This window comes from Aptenodytes patagonicus, chromosome 6, assembly GCF_965638725.1.
Source record: "Aptenodytes patagonicus chromosome 6, bAptPat1.pri.cur, whole genome shotgun sequence".
NCBI lineage: Eukaryota > Metazoa > Chordata > Aves > Sphenisciformes > Spheniscidae > Aptenodytes > Aptenodytes patagonicus.
The window spans coordinates 18,296,164-18,322,741 of record NC_134954.1 but is presented as its reverse complement, the minus strand read 5'-3'; the positions used below and the strand labels follow the sequence as shown (position 1 = coordinate 18,322,741).

General features: G+C 46.9%; 1 protein-coding gene across 2 annotated transcripts in view; it reads right to left on the bottom strand.

The window, feature by feature from the left end:
• Nucleotides 1-6,967: 6,967 nt before the first annotated feature.
• The window catches only part of PLD1 (phospholipase D1), a 66,648-nt gene continuing 47,037 nt past the window's right edge, over nt 6,968-26,578 (bottom strand). For both annotated transcript variants that reach the window (XM_076341362.1, XM_076341363.1), the window contains 8 exons: nt 22,638-22,748; nt 21,819-21,907; nt 18,616-18,729; nt 17,084-17,133; nt 15,913-16,047; nt 13,331-13,484; nt 12,571-12,685; nt 6,968-12,003 (listed from right to left, as the gene is read on the bottom strand). In XM_076341362.1, the coding sequence (XP_076197477.1) occupies nt 11,779-12,003; nt 12,571-12,685; nt 13,331-13,484; nt 15,913-16,047; nt 17,084-17,133; nt 18,616-18,729; nt 21,819-21,907; nt 22,638-22,748 (993 nt within the window). In that variant the 3' untranslated portion in view covers nt 6,968-11,778. The remainder of the gene's footprint in view (nt 12,004-12,570; nt 12,686-13,330; nt 13,485-15,912; nt 16,048-17,083; nt 17,134-18,615; nt 18,730-21,818; nt 21,908-22,637; nt 22,749-26,578) is intronic.

Here is a 26,578-nt window from a genome sequence, read left to right as displayed (position 1 = left end):
TAGCCTTTTCCTCTGCAAAACTGAGCATTAAGAGCTAGTCTGACTGCTAGTCAATGGCAATTAGGCCGCTAAAAACCCAGGTTGCTTTTGGAAAATAGGACTTGGACTCCTGGAACAAGCAGACCCTCTTTCAGTCTTGTTTTGCCTTTCTTTTCTGTCTCTAACTTGAGCTAGTGTAAGAGCTGAGATGCAGCTGACCTGAAATTACCCATTAAAAATAATGAAAAAAACCTGTAAGATAACTGTAAGACAACAGTTTCTTCCAGGCATGCAAAACAGCCATGTTCACCCTTACCGGTGTTGCCTGTGTTTTGTTTCAGGTCCTGGCATTGCAGATTAAGCCATTTGGGAACATAATGAGTGCATCAGCCTAATACCGAGTTCAGATTAAACACAGCAAAACCACCAAAAGCGGTAGCCATTTAATCAGAAAGAAGCATATAGGGTCAAAATGATGTTATCTCACGTGGCATTGGAAAATGTCCACTTCAGTTTTATCAACAAGATGCTGGGCACCTGCTGAACACACCCAGACGGTGAAATCAGAAAACTGGTAAAAAGCCTGTGTACCAGTAAATCCCATATTAACTTCTTTTTGTAGAAGTTAATGTGAACACAGTATAACAGAAGTTATAATGAACAAAAGGAAAGTGCATAAGCCCATTCAGAAAGGATGGTTCTTCCAAGCAGCATGTCTGGGTGTTACTGTGGGGAGGGGATGGGGCCAGCTCGCTTGATTTTTGTCCCAACTCTCACTATATTCAGCACTTTTGCAGATCCTGGAACCACACGTCTATACGTGACTTTTAGTTCTTACTTAAAAAGAAATAAACAACTGAAAGTCGTAGCCTTAGGAAAACGATAGAATACTATCCTTAAGAGGGTTAAAGAAACTAAAGGTAAGTTCAGATGACCTGAGGGTGGAGGTGATGTGACCTGTGAGGTCCCAGGTCGCAGAGACCATCTCATCCTGCATGAGGAGGGCTCTCCAGCACTTTGGCTCCATTCCAGCCTTGCTGTAGCCTTACCAGAAGTAAAATATTGGAAATGTGGGTGACAGCTTAGATTACACATCGTTGGAATCAGCCAGGATAATCTGCCACCAGCTCCCTAAAAGGAAATCTTTAGCTAACAAATATGCTCCAGTGTTTTGAGCTGGCAGATAATGATGAAACAGTGAATAAAATATAGCTGGATTTCAGGGAAGCGGTTGACACAGTGCCATGCAGGGGGCTGCTTCACCAGGCCAGAGCGAGTGGTGCGGAGCAGGAGAGCTGCTTCTGGCATGACTCAGCCAGGAAGAGGAAGAGGAAGAGGAAGAGGAAGAGGAAGGTGGCAGTTCAGTTTTGCAGGGTGTTGCAACATGCCACGCTGCAGCCCCGGCACTGTGGCTGCGCCAGCACCCTGTGCTCGGGGACGGTCAGCATGGCCTGATGGGCTTTGTGCTCCTCACCGGGGGGGTTTCATCATGTCCATGCATCATCTCCATGTCCTCCCTATGACACTACAACACGTGTTTTTGCTAGAGGGATCCAATAGTTGGTCAAAGAAATTCATAAGCTTACTTGTTTATAGAAAAAACCCTGCACGTGAGATCCCTACCCATCATGAGGACAAGTAGCATCTCCATGTTTCCAATTGGCTCTGTCCTATATAAGGCTGTCAGATTTCCAGGGCAGGGAAATGTTGTGGTTTTAGGTCCCTTAGCATCCCAGGATCCTGGAAAGGTGCACCACAGTCCTGCAATGCAAATGCATAATAGTGCTGCTGCTGCTGCTACAAGTGATACTGGTCTGAGTCTGTTCTGAGGACAGGAATGTTGTGGACATGGACAACTGGATTTTGTTCCTGCTGAGAAAGTCTCTGTTTGAAACAGCACATCTCAGCTCAGGGAGACTTATTCTGCTGAGACATTTTGAATAAATTCTGCATAAACCTTTCTGATATGGTAAAAATAATAATAATGAAATGGCAAGACACAGAAAGTGTACAGACACAGTGGAAACCAAATTTGGAATGATTTAGATGATTCAGGCTTTTTTTTAGGGTAATAAGCAGCTAGAGCAGCTCACCACATGCTCGCAAAACCCAAGAGCTTGAAGTTAGCGCGGAGGTTTGAATGAATGATTCATTATTCCACACACGCTCCGGCTCCTCCGCCACTCCAGCCTGTACCCAGCTGGATCTCAGGAGAAATTCCTAGAGTATGTAATTGTGTATAATGTGATCATCCTGCAGCAGGAAATAGGTTTGTAAGCATTCTTAGCCAGTACAATTGATGTCATACAGATATGGTCTGCAAGGAAACAAAGTGGAGATCTATATTGCAGCGAGTCATTTGAGAGCTAATACAGCCTTCTGGGAGTAACATTTTAGGCAGGGAATGTATTTAAGCCCAAACAGGCAAGGTATACGTAGTATTTCATTTTAAAATGGCTCAATGTGACCATGTTCAGGGGAAAGGGGAAGGCGCTGACCTGCGAGCCCCCGCAGCAGCCTGCCTTTGGTGCAGCCAGCAAGACCAAATTTGGGGGTGCACCCCAGGGGTTTTGCATCCCTTTGAGAGAGGTTCCCACGGGGGTTAGGGCACCGTGGAGGAGGGAGCCCGATGGGGTTACGTACTGTAGCTGCAACCTCCTCCTCCCGCATAGCTGTGGCCGTAGAGTCCTGCAGGCACGGCAGGACCCAGCACCCCAGGTCAGGGCTTGCAGCCGCCCGGTAAAGCAGGCACCCATCTTGCGGGTGAGCACGTTGAGCCCGCAGCACCCTCTAGAGGACCGCAGCCACCCAGCCCATGTTTTCAGGGAGGATTTGGATGCACTGAAAAGCATCTCTCTCCAACAATGATTTCTCAGGCAAGTTTAATCCATCGCTGTGCACCAGCTCGTCTTGGGGATGCATCACTGCTGAGCCCTGTGCATCTCTGCCAAGCGGCATCAGGCCTCCAGCTTGTCCCTCCTGGTGCTGGAGGGGATGGAGATGGGCAGCATTGCAGGCAAGAGCTGGGGTGGAGAGGGTGAGGTAGAGCAGGGGCTCCCCACCAAGCCAGGGAGCAGCGCCCAGGGAAAAGTCCTTCCAGCTCCTGTCTTGCAGGGCTCCAGGTTCCCAGTGTGTCCTCAGCTGCAGCCAACATTGTCTTGATGGCAGGTTTAACCCAAATTGGAAGTTGTGTCCTAGCACGTGCAGAGATGGACACTTCACTCCCATCACGCGGTCCCCAGAGGACTATAGGCTGCAGCTCAGTTTAGCCCAGCATCCCTCAGCCGCTGGCACAGCATCCCTACACTCACCTCGACAGGGTGGCTGCTCTCCCTTGGGCTGTGGCAGGCGCAAGAGAAGTTAGGTTGAATGTTGTCTAAAAGTGACCTATCAGGGAAATCACATTTTAGTCTGGCCCCAAGGAAAGATAGCTTAAATTCCTACACGTAATTAAATGCACAGGTTACATCCAGATGAAGTAATTCTGTTACCAGTATCTGCTATACTCTTTCCAGTCAGTATGTGCTGGTCAATACATGTATATATGTGTGACCCCTAACATATATATGGGGTTTGCCTGGGATTTGCCATGTAGAGGACATGAGACAACTGAGGCCATACATCCTCCAACTGCTGTATTGTGCTGGTCTGTGGCTTGTGGCTACACCTGCCTTCATTTCTGGAGTTCCCCAGTTCCACATCTGATACTGGCCAAAATGGGGCTTTTCTGTATAAAGAAAGCCATTAACTATGCCTAAAATTAATTCCGTATGCAGTATCTAGGTCATATTTCTGAAGTTACAGTGCTTCATATTTTATTTCATAAACCACGTATCTATTTCAAGAAGAAGCATGTCTGAAACATGAAATCCTAAAATGTAAAACCGCCCCCAAAATCTGAAGTCTCAAACGCATCTTTCAAGTCAAAATTAAAAAATGCTGGGCAAACAGATCGAGTCCTCTCCTGAAGGATATATTTTCTGTTTCTGTCTTGGATGTACAACAGCCTACTACTGAGGCTTGGTTGGGGTCCTTTAATGTACACGTAAAGGAAAAGAATGAAATAAGGAAGGCAACCCAGAGAAGACAATATAAATACTTTTCTGCCTGTTTTGTGAGATAAACTGGAGGAATCAGATAAATTCCGAAGGCAGCACACCAGGAGCAGGGCAGGGCTCCAAAGTTGTGGGCAGGAGGGAGATTGGTGTGTCTCTGGGTGACAGCTCAGCCTGCCTGTCCCCTCTCTCCCAGCTGGTCCCAGCTCTCCCATCCCGGGAAGGACCCGAAGTGAGAGAGCAGCCATCCGTCTGGAAACGCCGGAGCATCTGTGTGGCACACCTGCTTTTAAGCTGTGCCTTTTGCAGGAAGGTAAGGGAGTGTACAAGGACCTGGCAAGGATAAAAGAAGCTGAAGACCAAGGTGGCAGGATGGCATCTGCTTGGACAGCGTGGTGCACCTGGGGGTGCCAAAGCCCTGGTGCAATGACCACACAGCTTGGCCCTGGTGGTTTCTCCAGCTGAAGAGGTGGGTCCAACTCTTACCTAAACTTCTCTGGTGTCCACACCACCTTCAGCATCCCTCAGCTTCCCTCCCAGATAGGGGACTTCCAGCAGGACTCCAGTGCTCCTCTGCCTCATTACCTGCACAACCCTTGGCCCAGGGCAGGTTTCCCAGTAGGGAGGTACCGTATGGACAGGCCATCAGCAGAGCACTACAAAGCTCCTGAGCAGCATGCAGATGGCTCCTCCACTTCCGCTGGGCACCAGTAATCTCCAGGTAATAGAAACCTGTGAAGCCATGATAACACTATCTCCCTGGCCTCCTCTCCTTTGTCCTCAAATGGGAACTCATAGGACGTTTAATTATTGAGATCAGGCTGAATATAGAGAGATTACTCATCACTGATTCTGGGTATAAACAGTTTCCTTTGCAGAATAATTTCTTTTTTAAGAACCACCCCCCCTTTCTCCAAATTAATTTCCATCCCAGCCATGAGCCTCAGTAGAAAATCTTACCATAATCATTTTGAGCTAAATATTCTGAGTAATCAATCAAAGCAGTGGAACCAATTTTGAAACTGTCACTTTTAATTTTTCCAATAAAAAAAAATTGAGCATTTCACTCACAGTGCTGTTGTGATTCAAGCTCTTAAAACCTTCGCTCCACTGCATCAGCGCTTCAGAGATGTACTTGAAAATCTGAAGAGCCGGCACAATTGCAGAGAAACTAAAACAGATTGATTTTTTAGTAGTGAGAAGAAACCTGTTTCTTCATATGCCTTTAGACCTGTCTCACAAAACCTTTTCTTTCTTCCCTACTTTCCTCTTTTACAAAAATAACTAGAGAGTATTAGTAATTTCATACACGCAAAAGGCTGGCACTAATTAAAAAGTTGACACATTATTGAGAGCTCAGTGCATAAATGCATGGCTAATGCAGGCCCAAACAGCAGATCTGCTTGGTGCTGGGGTGGAAGAGGGATTTTTCCAGCCTCCGGTGCGGGATGCCTGTGGACACATCAGTGATGGAGGAGCTGACCTGTGAGAGGAGGCAGGAACGGCCTCGGTACAAAAGTGGCTGGAGAATCCATGCTGGAAAGAACAGATCTATTAAACATACTAGCAATGTTGCTTTGTGTTCAGGGCACACGTGGGCTGCATTTCTGCTCAGCAAGGAGCCGTCAAATTAGAGGCTTTGCAAGTCATTCATCAAGTGAATGCTTTGGCTCTAGGAAAGTCAAAGGGAGTTTTGCCATTGCCCTCGATGGAGGCAGCACGTTCCTGCCTCGCCTGCACAGCTTGTGCCAGCTATAGCCCATAAGCTGGCATTCACTTGTATTTTTCATGAGCTGATGGATGTGGGTGAAGTTGTGCCCAGTAAAAGCATTGTGTGGCTACGTGTAGGAGAGGGAAAACAGCAAAAACAGCAACAGTGCCCTCAAGTTGGGCCCCTACATCATGTAGGAAAGGGAAAGGATCCTTCCTACAAACTGATACCTAAACTCTCTAGATTCAGGACCACTTCAAGCTTCACATTAATTTCACACTGAGATAAGCTTGCATTGAGATAACATGGCTCCCCTGCGCTGCTAGCACAGAAACCAAGCAATGCTGGCAAGACGGAGTCAGCAACGGCTGCCAACCTCAGCTGCAGCTGCCCTGCGTTACCCTCATGCCTGCACTGCTGCCAGCCAGCACCTCCGTGCCCAGCGGTGACTGGCAGGTCTCCGCATCACCCCTGCTTGCTGTTATCTTTGCTTGCAAGACCTCATAAGCATGATGCAGCAAGCATGTAATTAGCTCCGAGATGTCGGAGTGGCAGCATAAGCTGACAGTGTCAATCAGCAGCTGCCTGCCTTTTACCAACACCCCCCCAACACCCTGAAGCTCCGGCTCCCTTATCGTGGTTTATTGTGTTTATCAAGGGCACAGATTGGATCTGGAAGTTTTAAAGATGTGGAAAGCCCTTTGGCACTTGAGGAAGGAGATGAAACCTAAGAAACAGAGAAGTTAGTATGTTTTCAGTTTGCAAGAGAGCTTCGAAATGCCACTAATGCTTTATTCATCTCTTCTCCCCCTGGAGGACAACAGTAATCTGCTTTTTCCTCTGTCTATGCTGAATTTCCTTTACTGAAAGTTAAAAGGGACAGTGGCAAGCTAATTCTATTTTGCAGACAGACTGTTTTTGTCTGTGCCTTTCATAATGCCTTTGGATTATTAAAACTCCTTTAAAACAGGATTTTTTAGTTTGTTTATTTTAAGAAGTCCAATTTTCTCTTTCTATGCTGTTTCACTTCAGCAATTTCTCTCTCCCAGGAAAACCCAAATGACTCAAGTCTAGCCATTTTTATTGTGACCCTGGGCCTTTTCCATCACGTCTCGGCTGCTGGGGCAGCACTGCCAACGCAAGGCAAGGGCAGAACTCAGCCCACAAGTGGGATGCGGCCACAGTCCCCAAAACAAGCAGAAACGAGACCAAAGCCAAAATGTTTCGACACATGATGATCAGTTGTATTTTCAGTCCATTAATACACATTCATTTACCAGATACAAACAGAGCGGAAAGGAAAGCAATCATTAGCAGAAACGAGGATACAAAACTCAATTCCAGCAGCCTTCACAGAAGGGATATTCAGTGTTCACAACTGCACTGTCAGAAGGTAGAGATGCACGGAGACCTGCACTCACACTCGAAGTGCAAACTCTCCTTTTGTTGATTAGTTTAGCTAGAGACACAATTTAGAAAAAAAAACATTCCCAGAACTGTGACCTCTGACACTTTTTCTCGTTTCCCGAGTGTCAAGAAAGAGTCAGGTAAGTCAGAATTATTTACATGGAGGAGATTTTATGAACACACAGTGGGAGGTTAAAAATAGAATAATCACAAATACTGGAAAATACAACAAGAAAGCAGGCAGGGGGGAGACGGGACACAGAGAAACCCCCAAGAGGATCATTGCATTCAGTGGTCAATGTACAGTTTGTGGCTCTGCTCCACTTTGATCTACCTTAATTTTGCATGCTTAACTTGATTAATGTAATGCCTTGGCATTACACTCCTGGTTTAAACCTCGATTCTGCAAAGCTCCTGGTTTCAGTAGGATCTCAGCTGTGCAAAAGGGATGGCCCATTTGAGACAATGCTGCAAAATGTGAGAAGGCATTTGCATCTTGTGGGCCACCAAAGAGATGCCAAACTCTACCCATATACCTGGTCTGAAGACCACTTGCTTTCTTCACCTCAACCGCCACCATGTCCTACAGACCAAGTCCTTTCTGCCAGAAAACCAGTGCAGCAGCTCCGCAGCTGATGGAGGTGTGTCAGTTTAGACCAGCGTGGATTTGGGTCTTTACATTCGGCAGGAGGAGAAGGAAATGGCATTAACCTAAAGGACCATTCATTTAAATGTCCCCCCAAATGCAGCCTCTGTGCACAGATTACAACCCCTTGACTGTCCTAACTACAAGTGCACAAAAGACTTGTTACACTGAAATAATGACCGCAAACCACATCTGAACTTGATTGTACATGGATGTTTCCTTGGAAGGAATGAAGATATTATAAGTTATTACCGCCAGGGTCCCAGCTAGGCAAAACCCGCACTGAGGTCTCCCCCAGGGACAGCACCAGGATTGCGAAATCATGTTGTGAAACCTGATCAACAGAAAGGAAAATGGAGTGTTTGGGGTTTAATCCAGCAAAGGTCACATCAAGTCAGGCAACAAACTGAGACCAAGAGACCAGAAACTGAGCTGAGCACTTTGCATCTGCCTTGGAGTACTGGAGTAGTTCTCCTACAAATTATTTTTTAGTAAAGTTCTTACATACGATGACATTTTATCCCTCATTTTTTAAACCACGCATTAATTTTACAGTGAAACATTTATCCAGTCCAACATCTATGCAACAAAACACATTTAAGAATATCAGAATATTAAAAAGATATGGTAAGGAGCGTGAGTTCTCAAAGTGGCACATGTTAAGGAATAAATTAAAGGGAAAAAAGTGTTCTACTCAGGTTGAACTACAAATAAAGTCTGAGCCTGGGAGAAGTTACCTCATTTCCTATAGTTCTAACAAATAAATGCCACAAGAAACAGTTCATGTTTCCAGGTTTGCTAGTGCTTGAATCCACATCACTTGTCACAGTACTGTATATTTGTGAGTGATCCTCTCCGGTTTGAAGGTATTAAAAATAAACCCACGCTGGTATTGCAGACTAAGAAGTAGTGATTGTTTAGGTGCAGAAATTAACTCTCTCAAGGTGTTCAACCTCACAGGCTTCTTAATATAAGAAATAAAACCCAAGGAGCCAGCTCCGAACAGCACAGCCCGTGGGTGCGAACAAGAGTTGTGCCTTCACTGGAAATGGCTCCAGCTCCATCATCTGTTCAGGGTGAGCAGTGCCGTACTCATGGGGGGGGTTCGGTGGCCCAATGAGCCCCTGGGGACGCAGGGCTCTCCCTGCACTGTACCAAGGCTGCCTTGCACACCTTGCTTGCATTTGAAGGCTACTAAATTCCTGGTATTAGGAATTTAGCACCAACACAGGGAAGGGATGTTCAGTGCGGCTCCTCTGTTCCCACAGAGGGAAACCTCCTCCTGGACAGAGAGCCAATGCAAGGCCCATCTGCTACTTTAGTAACAAAAGACCTTCTTAATTAGCACCTTTTCATACAGACTCAGTCAATTAAATCTCTCCTCCATGGCTCTGCTGTGTCGCTTGGGACCAGCAGCCATCACATGGTGGGCTGAGCATTGCAGAACCTGGGTGGTTTTTCCCCAAAGCAGCCTGGCAGAGGGGGACTTAATGCCACTGGAGTTATGAAGCCCCAATAATTAGCTACCTACCACCTTAAAAGACAATATAAGGATAATTTAATGATTACAAGAATCTTTGCTAATATAAGGTTGGGGACAATAAGAGCACTTAGAAGATGACAGGAGTCTTGCACTTCTTCAAGGTTCACGTGTACGGGTGGCGGGGTTGAATGCTTCCTTTTCAACTATGAATACAGATCTGTGTGACTTACAATGATTCTCTGACAGGCTGTAATTGTTTAAAGTTAGCAGCTTTGTTCAAATTAAAACAGCTAAAAACTTATCAAGAGATAAAAAGCTCTGAACTAGCACTGACCTGAAATAACAAGACACCTTTGATCTTTCTTGATTGCAAATGGTCGGGGCACATATTGCTCTGGCTCTGCAGGGGGTGACCCCAGGTCAATTTTTTTAAGGGAAAAAAATCAAGGGAACATACTTATCTGCTTACAGCGTGCCAGCTAAAAGCATCAATCCCCCGGACCAAAGATCATAACATAAAATGCTGCACATGCACTTCCAACAGGCTAACCAGACCACAGATGCACCAACCAGCAAGGAGTGTAATTGGCAATCGCTCTACAAAACAGGAGCGTAAAACAGTGGAAACTGTAGGAAGGGGCCGAGACTCAGGCTGCCCTGGAGGAACGTCTGGGGTTGTTACTTACTTGGCTGATGCAGCAGGTACAGAATTACCTGGTGCCTATTTTCAGGTCTAAAGACACAGAAGACAATCGGCTAAAATGTGGGGACAGCTATGTTTTGGGGATAGCTAGGCAACCGGTGTGATTCTTTTCCAGTTAAAACCAGGCAAGACTGTTGGAAGAGCCAAAAAAAGGAAAAAAGAAACTTGCTTTTGAACTAAAGTAAATACCAGTTCGCCTGGTCTTTTGACCAAGGACAGTTGGGCACAGGATTAAACCCAGCTTGTGAAGGGATCCCCCCAGACACGCTGGCAGTAGAGGAGCTCAGCCTCCCACTTCTCCAGATCCAACTCTCCTTAGGTGTTTCTAACTGTCTGATCTCTTAGTGTTTGACAGAGCATTGCTGCCTGCCGGGGAACACCTCTCCCGGGACTGCGACTGGAGCTGGACATGAAATCGGGAGATGCAGCTCATTGTGAGATGGAGGATGGTGTGAAGACCCAGGATGGCACCCACCACGTGAGGTCCCAAGACCCAGGAGCAGTAGTGTTTTGCCCAGGGATGCTCAATCGAATTGCTGCTTCGCTGCACAGTGAGATGCAAAATAGTTTTGGAAACCGTCTTACAGAAATGGAAAACAGGACTGGGCATGCTGTGTTTTACTTGTGCTTGGGAAGACACATCCTGCACAACTGAGCTCAAGATTGTGGCTGGTCTAATAGCAAAGTAGACCAGAGACAAGGCTTTGCTAACTGCTTCCCTTCCCCCTTACATTCACCGCATCTACAAAGCAACACGTCAGCTCAGTTTGAGCATGACTTCAGCTCTAGCTTAATGGCCTTTCCCTTCTTTTAAATAGGGAGGAAAGGGATGGGAAGAAAAGTCTACCTATGTACTGCACTCTAAATGCACGAATGGAGGACCCAGAGCACAGAGCTTAGTCCAGCCCACGCTGGCTTTCAAGTTTCTGTCCCATTACACGCAGTGCCTCGCTTTCCTTCAGCTCCAGAGATCTAAGGCTTGAGTTTAAACCCTGATCCTCTCCTGGAAAAAGCCTTTACGCACAGTTTCTGTAAAAGGCCAGCAAACTCCAGTGACTTCCAGCACCTCTGGCTCCACCGAGGCTGCCCTTTGCCAAGACCTAGGCAGCACCACGCTGCGCGGGAGGACTGCTGATTGCTCTAGCTGTGGTAGAAACAGGTTTTTTCTCCCCCAGAGGGGAGAAGAGATGAAAATGCTGATTCTGATACAAGATTGTTAGTCCGTTTCCATTTAAGAAGTGAAACAGCTACACTTGTCAAGCTGTAGGACAGCCCAAGGCAGCACCAAGCAGCACTTCCCGACAGCGCCAGAGCTGCATGACGTGCTCTGAAGGCATACAAAGTGATGAGATGGGGGGACTCCAGCAAGCCAAGGCATGGATACCTGAAAGCCTTAGAAGCACACACAGCCCACAACTCCTGCGCAGCTACAGCATGATCACAGTACATATGCAACCACAGTATACAGCTGGCAGTAGTAACAACATCGATCGGGATTTGTTTCTTATCCTAGGAAGTGGCCTGCATCCTTTAGGTGCTCAGAACATGTCTTAAGTAACTCCTTCAGAGGTTAAACTTCTCATTTGCCGTAATTTCCAAGTCTTTCTGCTCCTCTCCTTTGCTAGTGTTGATTTGCTTCAAGTTCCTCCACCAAAATCCTTAAGAAAGGCACATTAGCTTGGTGGAGATCTTTTTCAGCTCCCTTAGCAATAAAAAGCTTTCTGAAATCCCATATTGTTCATCAACTTGTCTCTAGAGAACCAGACTTTAAAACGTAAAGCAGTCTGCATCTTCTTAAGTCCAAACCTCCATGGGTACCATGGACTCCTTTGTTCCGACAGAGGGAAGCAAGTACTCTTCCTCCAGAAAATGAAAGGGGAATTGTACTAAAAACCCACGAATCTTTTTTAATTCTTCTGCTGCTTTCACAGGATCATCATTCGCTAATTTGGGCTTGTTGATGAAATCACGCAGTTGGGTTAAATTATTCACCTGGTCACTGGGAAGGCATCGAAAAACCTGATCAAAACAGAAAGAAAAAGTGGCATGTCAGTGCAGGGGAAATACTGCAATGCAGAGTTCCCGAGAAAGACCAAAACATCTAATACAAATTCCCCAGGATGGGAGTGACTTAATTAACAGCCTGGAGAATGGGGAGGGAAGAGGTATGTGCCTATCTGTGATATGGCTAGAGCAGGCAGAGGGGAAGCTCCAGGGCTTTTTCTGATCACTGCAAAAGCTCATTCGAAATGAGAAGTAAAATTTGCTTCTAAGCCAGTTAGGCTATGGCGAGCTAGAAGCAATAAGTACACCGTGGCGATTAACTGGAGCTACAGCTGATACAAATAGAAGGAAAAATCAGAACTGTTGCCTTCTTGGGCTACTGTCACACTTTGAGGATGCACAAACTCCAGTTTCTTGTTCACAGCTCTTGTATCCGACACTACTCATTCCTTCAAAGCATCTCTGAAGGTTTAACTCCAGGAGCTGGACCAGCTGCCCTTGCCCTCCCTGTGCTGCTTCTCCCGTTGGCATCTGCTGCCACTACGCGGGAAGGAGGGAGGGGAAAGGCACTGCGTTCCTCACCTTATCAAAGACGGTGGCATTGCGAGCCGCTGTAGAAATCCACACCTCCTTGAAGAATTTCTCGCAGACGGGATCCTGGTGTTCCAGACTGAGATCGGAGCCGCCAAGGACAACCCTGAGAAGACAAAGGGATCGATGCTCATGGAGGCTGAAGCACCAGGTGCTCCTCTCAAGAAATGCCAGCAGAGGAAAAGTTTCCTTGGGACTTGCCAAACGCTGCGTGCCCCCAGCACCCTCCCACTCCCGTCCCCTGCAATAGTCTGTCAGCCTTAACGCTGCCTGAGTTTCTCCTTTTTTTTTCTTGTACAATAACTGTCCAGATGGGAAACAGGGTGGGGGGAAAAAAAAAAGGGAAGGAAAAAGGTCTTAATGAAAAAACAGCCATGTTGTGGGCCAGATGGCTGCTCCAAGTGAGGAAACTTCCATTAGAAAGAGACACCGCCACCCAAAATTAAGAGTGTGAAAACAGGATCTGGAGACAAGATACCACTGTCTTGTTTGTGAGCTTTCCTAGTGAAATCCTTCAGCAAAACAATTTGTAAGTCAAGCTGCCGAGCTGAAGACACGAGTGGCATGAGAAAGGCTAATGCCAGTGAAATGGCAGCAAAACTCTGGGCCAAATCCAGGCCAGGCAATGCTAAATCTGAGCAGGCAGCAGCAGCCCCATTGACTTGAAAGGCTGCAGGCAGGTGTAAGCCTGAGCAAGCCCTGCCTGCATCCCCACTCGCTGCCTGCGCTCGGCCAGCCCCGCATGTCCCACCTGAAGCACCGCAGCCGGAGGGACTGGGCAAACTTCCCAGCACTGTAATCCTCCCCATCCATCACAGAGGGGATGGTCTCGGTGTCCTGCACGATGATGGCCATCTCGCTGTCCCGCTTCCCCAGCATGCTGCGGTCATTGATGTTGGCAGAGCCTGGCCAGGAGGAAAATGAAGCACCAGCAATGCATCACCTGCCGCACGAGATGCTCCTGCACACCCTCCATCACCACCCACTGCCCCCCAGGCCCTCCACATCCCTCATCTCCATGGGAGACCAGCTATGGCTTCGCTAGGTAAAACCCCAACCAGAGTGCTTCCTTATGGAAACACAGATCCCAAGAACCAGGATGAGGGGGTAAGGCAAAAAAACCTAATTTTTGCAGGCTTCAAAAGCTCCAGGCTTGGAAGAAGGTTAAATCATAGCCAAGTCCAGGCCAACATTTTCAAAAGTTCACTCCCTCTGTAACTTCCCAGATGCTTTTGCTGAAGGATGCCACAGCTTTCAAAGGTCTCTACCGCATTTGGTTTGGATACCAAGTTACCTGACACAGGATGGGCTCCATAGGTAAATCCACTCGTATCTTTAGTAGTGTAAAGAGGGGAAGTTTTTCATTTGCATTTGGGAGGTAGGGGTTTTTCGGGAGGGGGATCTAGGAAGAAGGACATCATCTCCTCACTGTGGGTAACCAACAACCAGACCCTCCTGTCCTGCCTGGACCACACTTTTGTGTCCGCAGATGCAAGAGCTCAGGCACCGTCCCTGCTAACGCAGCAAGGCAGCAGCAGACCCCAGGGCTCTGGGGGACCTTCCGCCCACGGGAGATGTTTCTTCTCTACTCCTTGCCCTGTGCTTGCTGCAGCACTACTGCATGCTGTGTAAAACCCAAATGCCAGAAAAGAGAGGGGTGCTTTCCAGAGGGGTGCTGGGGGGACGCCTTCCCTAGCGGTGGGAGCCATGTGTGTCCTGTGTACAGCTCTCCCCTTGCACCCTGTGAAATAACCACTTCAGACCCCACCAAAGCTGATGGAGGGCAGCAGAAGTTTCCCCCCATTGCATTTCTACCACATGGCTCTGGCTGTGCCTTTCACCAGGGGGTCCCTCTCCAAAATGCACCACTCCGTGCATGTAAGGGTCTGGGTGCTGGGCTCGCACAGTGGCTCCAGCCCTGACTCTGCACCGTGGTGGGAGCTCCCCAGCCCACACGTGCCATGCAGGGTCTGACACCTGCAGCATTGCTTGAGACCAGGTGAAGCTTTATCCCCCAAACAGGTTTCTCTGTCCCACGCAGCTGTCAGAAGGCAAGGGATGGAGCCACAGCGCTTGTTGGCTCCAAGGGAACAGCAAGATGCAGCCAGCGATAGGAGTCACCAGGTCATTAACCCACAGAAATGACCAAACAACAACAACAACAAAATCTCCAGACACAGCCCCCAGCTCCCAGGCACTAGGTAGCCATTTAGCCTTCCCAGTGACTGAATTAACCCAAGGGGAGCTAACAACTCCAGAGGAAAAATGAGCTAAGCCCCTCTCCATCCTTTCACCTCACTCTCCTGCACAGTGGCCCCATTAGCTTTTTATTTCCATGCACCATCTCTTTCTTGGGTGGAAAAGGGATGACACTGGCTCCCTATCACCTCACCAGCTGGCACGGATGCACATGCTGTATAAAAATCTGTCCTCAGGCTTACAGGTACAGAAAATAGAAATTAAGAGCTGTCTTAGGCCCCCAGACTATCACAGTTGCAACAACACTGCTTATGCTGTAATATTAAAACCACCTCTGAGCCGCTCTGCGTGCTGCAGACGGGATCTGACCCCTGAGAGGGTAACAGAGGAACAAACCTAACCACAGGTCATCTGAGACTACAGGCTGAACTGCTGCTTTGAAGGAGGGGAGTATTTTGAGTCTTGCAAAATCTGGTATTAAGTTATTCTTTGGCAAAGTTTTTGTTACTGATATAACAGATCAAAAAGGGTTTCTCTATAAAGAAACAGGCTAAAATTCTGCTTTTCTGCTGCAGTGGAGAACTCTGAGCCTGAAGCCTCTTGTCTTTGCTTCGTGATCTCATAATAAATATGGTAAGAGAAATGGATGAAATGGTATCTATTACTCATTATAACATATTTCCCCATTCTTAGGAAATGGAGCTGATAAATGACACATGTTGTCCAAACCTTCCAAATTTTACGGCACATTCTGTTCTTTAAGGCACAGATGACAAGTCTCACAAGTCTTCCTGCTAGAGCAGAGTTTGATACAAGACAGATGGACAATATTCCCTGCACTGGGATTCTCTTCACTGTTACACAGAGATTTAAACCATTTTAGAAAAACAAATTAAACAACAGCCCCCCAAATCCTTTCCTCCCTCCTACCTACCCTCCTGATGAATTTATGAGTCTGTTTTTTTGTGGATTTTTTTTGTTTGTTTAAACAGCAAAATATTTCACAAGAAAGAAATCACAACATAGAAAAGCACACGGCACCACAGCCTGCACTGAGTACAGGGCAGAGAAGCAACAGGATTAATCCAGGTATAATCAAGTGGTCCAAACCCCTCCCACAAGCCCCCTGCTCACCGATTATAACTGTGTTGTCATCAGCAATAAGCAGTTTGCTGTGAACATAGATGAGCTCCGTGACTAGTTTTCCTTCCAACTCTGCATATGTTCGAAGTCCACAGAATGATATGTAGTTTATCCACTTATTTCCAACTGAAAATTAAAAGAAAACAAAACTGATGGGATGAGAGAGGTGGAAGAGAGAAGAAAGAGAAAAGACCCTCTTTACGTAAAGACCCATATGAATAACAGTTCACTTTTGACTTTTTAAAAAAAAATAAACAAACAGATAATGGAAATAAGTTTCTTTAAAAATAGACTTTAAAAGCTGCCTGTGGGCTCTCTGTGCTGTTCTGATCTGCTGCCTGCTCAGATACTTCCACTTTGGTGAGAAATGACCCCAATCTCCCTTGCACAGCATGCAAGAGCTCACAATTGATCTGAACATCTTAAAATAACTGGACTGTGCGACTGTTCTTCTGCAGATCCTGCAGAAAGGAGGCTGGAAGCAGGTGTTTTGTGCATGCACAGTACGGAAAATATGTCCTAATGTACTTGTCTGCAGTTCAGATTTACACAAAGACCTAGAACAAATGAGGCAATATGTATGCCCCTAGTATTTGTGATACATGGGTTTTCATGGTGCTGCGATTCCCAGCAGAGCAAATTCAAAGCAGGCATCCTCATGGCAAGGAAGCAACTCAGAAACAGCATCCTACTTAGGCAGGTTTTTCCTCTCCATGTTTGACAAGTGCCAGAAACAAACCCAGGGTGGGATTCACGGGGGAGGCTGAGGGCTCGTTGCTCCCAGAAGCGTGACCCTGCTCAGGACTTTTCCCCAATAACACGATCCTGAGCAGCTGCAACCATGCCGTGCTCCTCCCTGGGGTCCTCCCCTCCTCCGGATCAGGGCTGCATCCAAGCGCGAAGTCTGATAACTGGCCAAGGCTCGTGTGACCCAACAGACCTCGCCATGGGATGACGGCAGAGGAGGTCATCGCTCACCAGCCCCACGAGCCCGTAGCACACACTGCTGTGAGATGCCCCCGTCCATGCCTGAACCCCTCAACCACAGCAAGCCCACGTTAATAAGCAGCTGGAGAATCTGATTTATGTTTTATAGATGTATCCATCGAACAGCAGCATCCCAAGACTAAGCAACATAGAGGAGAGGAATAAAGCTCTTAACTCTCTGTCTTCAGCTGGCCCAGGATTGAGTTTTCTCCACGGCACATGGTCCTGGAAAGAAGGTAGGCAGCCATCAGCACCACCACAACTCGAGGCAATGGCATATGCTGAAGCAGAATCGGGTGAGGTAAATCACAAACACAGATGCCTCTTAAATACCCCGTGAAAGCAGAAGAAACATGGTGCTTCCAGAGCACACATTTTTCCCGAACGACTGCTGATATATCAAGGACTGCTCATTTCCTAAAAGACCTCGTACCAATTCGCGTAGGAGCTGAGGAGCATTTTTGCCTTCTAGAACACACCGCAATGATGATAAACATGTTACAAACAGGGCTGCTACCGTCTGTGCTGCAGGTCTGAACAGGAAGTGATATCAAAACCAAAAGCCAACACATGCAGAACACCAGGTTTGCCTGATTACAGCTAGGCTAGAAAAGCCACAGCCAGCATCTCATTCAAAAAAAAAAACAAACCACCCCACAAAGAACCAACCCATGGGCAATTTCTAAAGACCTATGGGTGCCCTTGCAAAAGAAAGGTCAGGCAGAAGGGCCTGGTTAGGAAGACATGCTGCTTTCCTTCTGCTTGTGTCTCCTGCCCCACTTGTCCTTATGGAGGTGCGGTAGGACCCCTGCAGACCAGCAGACAAGGGACATTTCACTCCGGAGGTAGCAGTAGCCTCCACAGACTGACTGTGCCCTGGCCATACCATAACACAGCAGTTTTCCAGTAAAACCAGCTTGTCTTGGGCCATTTTGCCTTCCTCTACACCCTATTCCCAGTGCAGGGCTACCTGGCACTGCTGCATGTAAGTCCTTCCCGTGAGACCTGCTGTGTTGCAAGTACCCCCAAAACCAGCAATCCTGGAGCAGAGGAACAGCATCGGGGAAGATGCCATTGCCTTCGCGGGGCCGACAGGCAGAGCCAGGTGAAGCATTGGCTGAAAAGGCAGCTTTGGAGACAAAGCCCAGCTCTTCCACCCGACAGAGTGGGTGCGGATCCCCTGAGCTAACGAACCTGCAGGGCTGCGTGCTCCCTCCCGGCTGCAGCGGTGATGGGGACGCTGCCAGGAGGAACTGTGGTAAAAGCCACGGTAAGTGCCTACAGGAGAGCACAACTGTTGAGCAGGAGGGTAGAGACCTCAGGGGTGAGTAAGTCCTGGTTTGATGAGCTAAAAGGAAAGTGGCTGAGAGTCAGGAATCAGGGGGTTTGTGTAAGGGATTGGGGGACATGCCGTGCCAGGCAGAGGCAGGGATTTCCCTGCAGAGAGCACCTGGCTTTACCCACTGCACTTCCCCGCTCAGCTAACATTGCCTCACCTCCTAATGCAAATCCCGAAGCTAGCAAATAAATGAGTTAAAAGTACAAACAGTTTTCTTCTCTTTTTCCAAACACTGTGTGCTCGTGTGGATGACACCTAGCGTGATGCCATGCTGATGGCAGCTGGAGCCTTGGGCACCACCCGCAGCAGGCAGAGGAGACCGGGGAGGTCTCCGACAGCCCTGCCCACAGCGGGGCTGCCTGCAGTACCTGTAGTTGAAGTGCATTATGGCCTGCAGTGCGTTCCCCCCGCCGGTTGAAATGTCTCCTTCAAACCCAGGCAGCAGCGGGATCACCACGTATACTCGGAAACGCTTGTTTTCCCTGAAATGATAGTTTGGGGTAATATTAGCCTGCAAATGTTACAGCTTTGTACAAGGTGAGTCCCCTTGGTTTCCCTTTCTCTGTGTTGACCAACTTGGTTTCCATCCAAGGCTACTACACAAATTTTAAGGGAACAAAGTGTGAAGCGTATTTCCAGTTTCAGGTCTTCATCACCTGCCATCAGTACTTCAGCTAGTGCTCAGACCTTCAGGGGGAGAAGGAATAATTTACTCTCAGCAGACAACAAAAGCTAAAGGAAAAGAATCACTGAAGTTCAAGGAAAGGCAAATTATTTTGCAGATTGTGTCTGCCACTATAAAGTTCGTTTGAGCACCCCGACAGCCCAGTTACACGGATACTGGTGCAGACTGGTGCATATGACTGTCTGGCAAAGCACAGCAAAGATTAGAGAGCTATCGCAGGCAGAACACCAAAATCTAACCTGACGTTCCCACTACATCCTGTTTTTTAGAAGTCAGAAACATCACAAAAGGTGGAAAAAGCTCCAGGCACAAACAAAACATTGATCATTCAGGAAGGCGAGTATTCGATCAATACATTACAGCCTACAAAAACTCAGTTCCACTGGACATCCACAAATTAAACTGTACCCTAACCATGATCTGATCCAGGATTACCAAAGCTACGATCGCAGCACTGCCTAGGCTTTTCTTACAGCCCACCTTTGGGTTTTCTTTGCTGACAAATGCCAGGCACATCTGCTCTGCCAGCGCTTTCCAGGCACCCCTGGGTGTCGGCAATCCCCTGGCCTGCACCCCGGAGGAGGATGCTCCATTGAAGGGTGCTGCCACTAGATGGCAAACACACTTTAGCCAGGACAAAACCATTTCAGGAGCAGTCTCAAGATGAGCCGGCCTGGAGTTTTTGTTAAAAGTATTCCTTCCTCAAGCAAGTCGTGCCTGTGGATTTAAGGGCACAGGAATCATGAAGAATTAGGGTTTCGTCTGAGCTGCGAGGGAGACATTGAGGACCTGTGTTTCTTTAATTTCAACAGCTGTGCTATACACTGTAAACTAGCTTTAGTCTTGGAAGCTTCCGAGGAAGACCTCAGAAACAGCTAATGAGGTCTTACCCATACACAACAAGAGACTTTGAAATGAAGCTTGTTTGTATCATGAAAAACATCTACCAACAAAAGCATTCCCAAAAAAGCAGCTTATTTGTCTAAGCTCAGTGTTTATTAAACTAGAGAGCCACCCATGAAAAAAAGAGGAAACCAAGAAAAGAATGTTATTAATTACATCAGTAGAAAATATTTAGTCTAGAACAGTGAGAAGTGTACAAGCTTAACTAAAGAACTTAATTTACAATTAAACATCTGTGTGTCACCTATGCTGTTTTCCCAGGGCAGTTCGGAACATGAGCAGTTAATACAAACCATTTAGGTCTGAATTTACTTTTAATCTTACTTAGGCAATGCCAAGCACTCTGGAATGTGCAGAATTTGAATCTTATATTCAGTTAGGAATCACTGACGTTAAGCTGGCACAATATTGGCATAAAATTGGAGTAATACAGAAGTGAATCAAGCATCACATATGAAAATGGGTTGCTGAAGCATTTGTGCGACTCCCTTTTGTGCTAGTCTTTTTGATGTCTGGACAGAATGACACCCTTTACGTAAACTTTATATAAACAGGAAAATCTTAACAGATTACCTGGAGAATTTGCTGCTACCTCAGTAGCATTGCTAAAAGCAGCCAACTGATGCAAAGGGCCCATGGCATTCAGTTCCCAAAGGCAGGAAAGGCAATCCAGAGCGGCCTTCCGGGAGGACATTGCATTCAGCTGCCCGCAAGCCTCGAGGTTGCAAAGCGAACACCAGCAACGCCATTTCCAGCAGCACTGGCACCACTGCTTGTTTACCCCGGGTGAGAAAATCCACTCCATCTTTTCATTCTTAGCTAATTTCAATTATTTGGGCTATGCATTGCAGCTCACAGATTACAAGCAACTCCACCCTGTTACTCTGCCCTGTTGTTAATGGCATAGCAGATAACACCCATGCTCTCCCGGTTTGAATAGTGCTCCTCTTTCCACAGTGCCTCTGAACAAAGCCAGTCTCATGGCAGCTCCCGTGGCCTTGCAGATATTACCCATACCTCAGTGTCTGCGAGGCAGGAGCTACTGTCTGTCTCTGCTCGGTGGCCTTTACCCAAGTGGGAATTTCCAAGCTCAAGTGCCAAAGAAAGAGAAATTTCTGCAACTCTGGAGAGAGCACCTCTGAGAAAGCAGTCCCTGCGTGGCTCTGGACAACTACGATACGGGAAAAAATAATCATTGCAAGAAACTTCCTGATGCATGGTGAAAAAGCACATGAGATGAAAGGAAGATATCTGGAAAGTTTTCTGTATATCAGCCCAGCAAGATCAGGATACAGTTTTAGACTATGACATACATGTATCTTAAAGAGAGACTCCAGGAGAGCAACCTTAAGCAAGGCTGTCCAGGATCAAAGTGAAGACAAGCCACTACCTGTGGTATTAATGTTAACACAGGGTTAGGCATGCTCGGGTAAAAGGAGTGTCTAAAACACAGTTGGATTTGATCCATCCAGGAACAAATGATGGTCCCCTGCAATGGCTGGAGGTTGTAAATACCCTCCAGCACTTACCAGAAAAGAGTTGTTCAAACAATAGCTGAACCCTGCAGTCAAATCCTCGAAATGTGTTTGCTTCCCCCATTTGAAGCCAATCCTCTCTATAGACAATTTAAATAAGCCACAAATCCCAGTTCAACCTTTTCATCCATTAACTTGCCTTACCACACAGTTCAAGACTGGTGGGCTATGGAGCAAAGGTGTCACTGAACCAGAATATAAAGGACTTGCTTTTAAACAAGTTCCATAACTAAAAATATATTTGCATCAGGGTAAGTCCAGAAAATCACTTTCTGGCTGCAAAGAAACCACTACAGAGTCTCACTGCTGCAAACGCAAGTGGATATTCGACCGCATCGGTTCTGCATTGGAAAAGCTATTGTACAGTTGTGTCCACTAGATATTATTTTGCACCACACCATATAAATGCACCTGGAAGACTTTCATTGCCTTGTTAAGAACAGGTTACCTGTGAGCTTTAAGAATCCTCTGAGCAATTGCATCGCCGATCTTGTTCCAGACAACTTTGTCATCAGCACAGCTAATAAAAAACTGGTTCTACGGGAAAAGCAAGCAAAGCTACTGTCAGACACTGCCAGAGACAAACAAAAAAATATTTGCATGCTTTATTTCAGACCAAGAGCAACTAAAGATAGCCGGGTTTCATGTGCCATTTGAGTTGATGCTTTTTTTTTTAATTATTATTAAATGATGTGTGTGTGCTCACTTAGGGATGAATTAGCTCTTATTAATCACACTCCTTAGAAAGTTCATGTAAAGAGCAACCTAACTGAGGCTAAAAAAAAGAAAAAAAAAAAAAAAGAAAAGAGAGGAGAATAAGCATCTCCATTCAGCCAGCGCTGAGAGTCACTCTGACACAGGAGATTCCTGCAGCTCCAGGCTGTATGGATGCGAGACCAGCCCTGTGTGCAGGAGGTTTGGGCATGCACAGGGGACACTGCAAAGCTATGGAGGGGACAGGAAGACTATTGCATAGGCCGTGAAAGTTGCTGGCAATTTTGCAAAGAGGCTTATGAAGGAGAGGTCTACTTTTTTTCCACCTTGCGGTCAGAAGGCTGTCAGGGTACGTACCCATCAGCCTGGTCTGAAGACCACTGAAGTCAATGGAAACAGCCCCAAAAATTCAGAGCAGATGCTATATTAATATCCATGTGTGTCTAAATTCATAAAAAATTAAGACCAAACCTCAAGAAGAACTACCCTCCTGATGGCTGCAAGCCATGCCCAGAACATCAGGACCCCCCTGCTTTCCCTCATTGCCACTCACTTCTATATATATGTAGTGCTTGCTGTTTTTTATCACGCTGACGTAGGCATTGTGGATGGACTCCTCATGGTATTTAATGCCAGCCGACCAGTCAGCAGCAGAACGGATCACCTGGAAAGGAAGAGATTAACATTTTCAGCTCTCTCCCATCCAGGACGGCACAGAATTGCAACTGAATTATTTAAGAGGCAATGCTCTTCCCTGGCACCGCTTGCCTGTCAGGATTTCACTAAATAAGGTAATACGTGCAGCATTAACCATTTATACTGCATTTGTAACAAGGAGAAAGGATGCTCAAAAATAGTATTAATGCTTAATAACATTTTGATTAAAAACATAAGTGCCCTGTCCCATTGCTGCATTACTGCCCTCTCCCACCTGAGCAGTTTTAGATGCAATAGAAGCAGCACAGAAGTTCTGTTCTTGCTCAAGTTCTCATGATAAACTGCTTTTAAAACAACCTAAATTTCCAAGCTTTAGGGGTACACATCCAATCGGTGATCTCCTCTCTAGCAATATTTAAAGCTGGTCTCCAGCTGGGGCAATGCATTTTTCCCACAAACAGGCAGTACATAATTATACAGTCAGTCTGGTAACACAGGCCATATCTTCGTCCTGAGCACTGGAGGTCATTCATTTCTTCTGCCGCATTCTTGCACAAGCCATCCAATTTGTGATGATACAACTTTTAAAATTTATAGCAGTTCACTGCATAGCATGCCCACACTTATTTATTAATTTTTACTGGAAATCTGTATTTAAAGTAGATACTGCGAGATCCCCGGGGCACGTTCTCCCCTGCCTCCTGCAGTTATTGTGCAAGCAAGCCAAACCAATATGAGAAACAACCTTTGTTCATGCTCTCAGCCAGGCTGAGCAATCCCCACGGCAGGCAGCTTCCCATCCCCAACAGCCAGAGATGCCATGGCATCTCCCACTCCTGAACTTCGAGTCAAGAAGCAGCCACGCTATGCCCTGAGTGACATTTTCCTAGATGGAAATGTAGTTTTTAATTAAGTGTTGGCAAGATACATGCTCAGGGGAAATAATTACTCATGATTAGCCTCTGTCTTTAAACATCATCAAGACAAAAACATTGAAACAATAGCCCTAAAATATCTCAGCACTATTACACCAGCTCTCAGGGCCAGTCACACACAGGACAAGATCCAAATGCTGAGGATCTGTGGAATGTGTGTGTCAGTACATGCAAAATCCTGATCTCTTTCGGGGCTCAACAACATTTTTCCCTGGAAATCCCTCCCATGGATTTCTTTTAATTCTCTGTGTCCAGCTTCTGTTTTGCTCCATGTTACTCTCCTTGTCCCCCCGACATCACTGATAACCCTGACCCGGAGCTCTGCTGTCACATTGTCATCACAGCCTCTATCGGTCCCAAACAGCCGCCTTTTGCTCGCAGAAACCTCCACAAGGCGATGCTGCTCAAGCCCGTGTGGTTTTAATTGCCCATTTGGTTTGCAAAGCCAACACTTCGTGCTCCCCAGGCTGGGCACTGCTGAAACCCCACCGAGCACCACGGCAGACAGAGTTCCTGAACAAAATTCCACCATTTGCATTAATAAAGACAGAAAAACAGCTTTTCTGGGTAGAAAGCAGGCTAATTCTTCTGTACATACAGCTCAGGCTGCAGCCTGGACAGGAGCTCGCAGCGCTCCCACCTTCACCGCCACAGCCAGCGATGAGCAGCCAACGCTGCCCCTTCCCTGCCTTTTGTCCCGCTGTGGTGAAAACCTGGGGCCACAAAGCACATCCCTGTGGGCTGGGGACCTCCAGCAAATGCAGTCTGGAATTGCACTTCAGAAAGCTGCAGATTGTAGCTTCCTCGTGTACGAAGTACTGATACTGAATTTTTTTTTTTTTTGCTAGTTAACTTTGTCCACGCTCCGAAGAGCCGCTTCTCTTTTCAAGATAAGCTGCTGAGCCCTGCACTGAACAAAGTAACTTCCACACCCCCATTTACAGCAGCAATAGCTGTAACTGCTGGGGACGAGGAATAAGTGTCCTTTTCTGAATTGGGAGCTTGATAGCACCAAAGCCCCTCGCTTTGAAAGACAACTTTACTGATGGGAGACAAGTTTATTCCATACCAGGGATGCCACCTGATGCAACAGAACCATCACTCAGTACCATCCCTTTCCAGCTCCACAGCTTCCCAGTACATCTTCCACCTGCCCTTCCCTGCCTTCCTCTTCACCCCTCCACACATCAGCACCCCAGCTCCCTCCACACACCAGGCTGCCTGCTGTTACAGGACCATCATCCCTCTGCCATCACCCCAGAACAATGTATCATGGCTTGTCCTAAAAAGGTGGCTCAGCATCACCCAAAAAGCTTACATTAGGTACAACCTCGAATCTACGTGCGCAGGGAAGAAGAGGTGTCAGAAGATGCTGGCTGGGGCAGCAGAACAGGTGTAAGGTGTTCCAGCTTGGACTTCCTCAAAATAAAGTTGTTTTTAACCTGGATCACTTCAGTGGCCAGCACCGATCATGGTGCAGCTCTGCAGCCACAGCGACAGGTGAGGAGGTAGCAGGACAAGGCCGCCAACAATGGTGGCTCTGTGGCCACCCATGGCAGCATTGCATGGATGCAGCATGCACCCCGAAGAAATGAAGCTGCAGCTGTGGCACTCAAAGGCAAATACACACCTTGAAGTTTCCTACGCTAAGGCCTTCCCTTATCACTGATGTTTCATCTCACACTTCTGGCCATCTCTCCTTTCCTGTCAAGGTATTTAAAGTGAGCTGGTTCAAACACAACCTATTTTCCTGGGGAGAAAAGGCCATGCACTGCCCAGCAGAGCCTACCAACCAGAGCTGGTGTCTCCATGCTCCTTCCTCTCCTCTCCCTCAAGCCTCTCAATAGCAGCGCCGAGTGCTGTGCTGGGCTTGTTATCTCTTTAACTTCTTTAACCAATACAACAGTAATAAATTTGATGTTTGCTGTGGGCTAGTGCATAAATCTTGAACAATGCAAGCTCTCACACAGACTTCAAAGAGGTAAGGGCATTAGCCATTGCCAGAGCATTAAATTTTCATTGCATTTACATCAGGAACTGGATCTTGCCTCACCACGTCACATCTTTTGCAGCACTGGCTTTGGCTGATAACTGCAAACTCCGGAATGGAAATAGAGAGATGGAAAAAACCTGGGACTGCCTTTGGCAGACAGCTATTTGACCCTTGCAAAAATCAATGTGCAATCACATTACTATTGTGAGCAAAGCCCAAAGTTCAAACGAAAGAGGATGAGAGACCATGTCTGACTAACTCGTGGAGCTGATAGGCTCCTTTCCTCCTTCCCAGCCTGTACCTCCACATTGTTTCCCATGCACGCTGCATTCATTATCCCTGCCCAGGGGAAAGCCCCTGTCAGTGCCACTCCTGCTATCCCCACCCTCCCAAAAATGCTTTTCTGCTCCTCTCCTCTGACAAAGGAGGGCAAAAACCAGATGGTACAATGAGGTCAAAATTTGTTGCTGACAGGTCAGTGGCTCGGGCTTGCAGCAATGTTGCAATCCCCACAGATCCTTTGTTTTTTTCCTTCCTCTGATCTGCCCATGATTGAAGACAGATTTGCCAACAAGCTCAGAAACAAGAAAAGCAGCAGCCAGACTTTCTTCAATCACCCCACAGCCAAGGACAGACACTGGATGCTGGACTTTACCTCAGGGCAGTAACTTCTACCTATAAAATCCCTACACAGCACCAAAACAGCGATAACACGGGTTTGGCTGTTGGCCAGCCAAAGGATTCAATATCAAGAATAATAATAATATTGCTCTAGTTTTTCTGGATAAAAAAAAATGGTGAAAGATTTGAGGGTATCCGCTTATTTCTGCGCTGGACTGAAAGGAGACACGAGCACCTGCAGCCCTCTGGTCTGAAACTACTATATTGGACAGGCAAGAGGTTGATATT